The sequence below is a fragment of the Fulmarus glacialis genome, unplaced genomic scaffold, assembly GCF_000690835.1.
Source record: "Fulmarus glacialis isolate BGI_N327 unplaced genomic scaffold, ASM69083v1 scaffold38159, whole genome shotgun sequence".
In the NCBI taxonomy this organism is placed as follows: Eukaryota; Metazoa; Chordata; class Aves; order Procellariiformes; family Procellariidae; genus Fulmarus; species Fulmarus glacialis.
This window is the reverse complement of record NW_009234552.1, coordinates 3,385-6,576: the sequence shown is the minus strand read 5'-3', so window position 1 is coordinate 6,576 and position 3,192 is coordinate 3,385. Positions and strand designations below refer to the sequence as shown.

The window sequence follows — 3,192 nt, the reverse complement described above, 5'->3', positions numbered from 1 at the left end:
AGTAGCACGTGCTGCCAAGGTCCCACCTGCCCCTCGGGTCTGGCATCCCGGGAGATGCAGGGCGTCACTGACCCCTGCCTGGCGCTGCTCCCCTCCTGCCTTGCACGGGGACGTGGCACCGACAGCCCTAGGGCTCACAGGTCCCCAGTCCCTGGGGCCGAGAGCTGCTGGGGAGCCCTGTGGGGCTGCCCGGTTTCCACCCGGACACGGGGCAGCTGTTGTCCGGGCGGCTGCAGGCAGCGTGGGCAGCCGGGATCCCTGCCGCAGGCTGCCAGCTGTCCCCGGCTGTGACATCCTGGGCACCAGACCAGGACACGGTGGGTGCAGCTGACTGCTGACGTTGAGCCCAGCCCCGTGTCTCACGGGTAGGATGTTGCACGCCCGAAGCTTTACTTAAAGGCTGGATTAACAGCCAAAGGGGCTGTGCGATTGCGTTTGTGTTGGGCTTGGCTCTGGCAAACAGGTGAGAGGGCTTGCTGGCCTTGAAGCTTTTGGAGAGTGAGCTGGGAAAGGCAAAGCAGTTCCTCCTCCTGGCCCGAGCGAGAGAAGGAGGAAATAAACCCTAGCATGCGGAAAGGAGAAAGCCCTGTGTGCCTGCATGCCGCTCTGCCGTGGTGGCAGTGATGGGTAGGAATTTGTTGGGGGGGCCTGTTACAAGACGGAGGTGTGTGGGGTGCGAAGAAGAGGAGGGAGGTCAGGTGTGGGGGGATGGCTCTGCTGAGCCAGCAGCCTCCTGCTTGTGCACGGCAAGCTGGCTGTTCACGTGCAGGCTGGGTGCTAAAAATATCCATGCCCTCTGCCAGCCGCGTGTGGGCGCGGTGCCAGATCCTGCCCGCACCCTCTGGGCGTGCCTGACACCCTGTCACCCAGCCCTGCTATCTCGCTCTCCTCTGGTCACTCTCACCAGAAGCTCCTGGGAGGGGAGGGCTCCAGCATCCCTATCCCTGCCTTAGCCCTGCTGTCCTGCGCAGGAAAACGCCTCCATGGGGGCTGCTTGATACAAGGGAATATAATTGAAGCGCAGGGCTTTGGGGGCCTTTCCCTGATGGTGCTTCTTTTGGGCAGGTGGTGGAGAAGACCAACCCCACGGAGCCGGTCGGCGTGGTGTGCCGAGTGGATGGCGTCTACCAGGTGGTGGAGTACAGCGAGATCTCCCTGGCCACTGCCCAGAAACGGGGTCCAGATGGGCGGCTGCTCTTCAATGCGGGCAACATCGCCAATCACTACTTCACCACCGCCTTCCTCAAAGATGTAGTCAAGTAAGGGCCTGCTGGGGTGCTGCTGGCGTGCCAGAGGAGCCCCGGTGCCAAGCGGAGCCGGCTACCTGGCCGCCTGCGCCTTGCTTTCTGCTGGTTGAGCTCCAGCTGTTTGCAGGCGTGCCGGGATGAGGCCCGTGGGGTCTGGCCCCTGTCCCTGCATGCGTGGCCTGACCTCGACTCTCTGCACAGTCCCTTCCTTGAGATGAGGTTTCCCCCGGCCATCACTGGCTGCTGGTGCCAGGGTGCAGGCGTGCAGGACCGTCCTCTCCTGGCTGTCATGGGGATGAGCAGCCCATGCCTTAGGGCAGCTGGGGGTCAGGGCAGAGCGGCAGTGTCTGAGCCGGGGGGCTGGAGATGTGCCTTGCTCGGGCGAATGACAGCTCTTTCTTGGCCCATTGTAGCACTTACGAACCACGGCTGCAGCACCACGTAGCTGAGAAGAAGATCCCACATGTGGACATCGCTACAGGGCAGTTGATCCAACCTGAGAAGCCCAATGGGATCAAGATGGAAAAGTTTGTCTTCGACATCTTCCAGTTTTCTAAGTACGCCCTTTTCTCTCTGCGGGGAGCAGGCTGCTGGCTCTCGTTCGGGCAACTCTGAGCCTCTGGGGGATGGCGGGGCTGTGCCCACTGGTGGTGCCCCGGGGTCAGGACGGGATGCCAGCTCCCATGCTGTTCAGTAGCAGTGGACAATTGTGCCCTGAGATGAGCAGGGACGTGAGCAGCAGGAGGGACAGGCGCTGCGTGCCTCTTGCTTGGCTGAGCCCTGCTCCTGGGCCAGAGGAGCATCTCCTGACCCTGCAGCCCAGATCCTCCCCTCCCTCCTCCGTGGCTGTGAGGACAGCCCGTGGGTGTGGGCTGCGGGGGGGCTGTGGCCCTGGCTCAGCCACCCTGGCAGGGGAGAAGCTGAAGCGATAGGGAGCAGCCATGTTTCCCAAACCTGACTCTCCCACACCCTGTTCCCCCTCAGGAAGTTCGTGGTGTACGAGGTGCTGCGTGAGGACGAGTTTTCTCCCCTGAAGAACGCAGACAGCCAGAATGGCAAGGACAACCCCACCACAGCCCGACACGCCTTGATGTCCCTGCACCACTGCTGGGTTCTCAATGCAGGGGGACACTTTGTGGACGAAAACGGCACACGCATCCCCGCCATCCCTCGGTGAGTTGCTGCTCCTGGTGTTCCTGCATCCTTTTTGGGCTGGGTATAAAGCATCGGGCAATCCTTCTCCATTTCAGCGCTCCTGAAACCAGTGTTGCTGGAGCCACCAGCTGTGGGTCCCTTCTCCCGGGTGGTCTGTGGGGCAGAGCCAGGTGTGGGCTGGGCGGTGGCTGCAGGAGGGGCACTTTCTCCCTCAGCAGGAGCTTTCCTTCTTGATTCAACCCCTGTGAACCGAATCCTGCCGGTCTCCATTGCAAGGTTGCCCATGCAGGGAGGAGGTGGCTCCTTGAAGCCCAAGCACACCAGCAGATCCGTGCAGCAGCCAGGCTGGGGTCACCACATCCCTCGACCAAGAGACCTCCCGCCACCCCTGTTTGGAGAACAGCAAACCCCAGACTTGCTCCACTCTGTTTTTTCCCCATCCTCGCTAACCCTTGTTTATTCCCACATAGTGTCACAAATGGAAGGTCAGATGCCACCCCAGCAGATGTCAATGACAAGTAACTATACCGTGCAGCGTGCATGGTGGCGGGGCTGTGCTTAGGTACTAACGGGCTGTAGGTGAAGCAGCGTGCCAGGCTGCGGTCGCTGCAATGGGTGCGCGCTGGTGAGCAGGTGCCCATCGTGACTAACGGGGCCGGGGGGCTGGGGGCCGCATGCTGGGAGCGGGGCATGTCTCACTGCAGGACCCCGCGGACGCCGCTTCTCACGGTGGCGGGCGGTAGGCAGCGTCTGCTCCCTCCTGGGCTCCTTTCTGCAGAGGCAGCCGGCG

General features: G+C 62.3%; 1 protein-coding gene across 1 annotated transcript in view; it reads left to right on the top strand.

Moving 5' to 3' along the window:
* UAP1 (UDP-N-acetylglucosamine pyrophosphorylase 1) overlaps positions 1-3,192 on the top strand; it is a 6,661-nt gene that overhangs the window by 796 nt on the left and 2,673 nt on the right. Inside the window, exons 3-6 of the mRNA XM_009585682.1 lie at positions 1,066-1,259; positions 1,661-1,804; positions 2,232-2,420; positions 2,873-2,920. Of these exons, the coding sequence (XP_009583977.1) occupies positions 1,066-1,259; positions 1,661-1,804; positions 2,232-2,420; positions 2,873-2,920 (575 nt within the window). The remainder of the gene's footprint in view (positions 1-1,065; positions 1,260-1,660; positions 1,805-2,231; positions 2,421-2,872; positions 2,921-3,192) is intronic.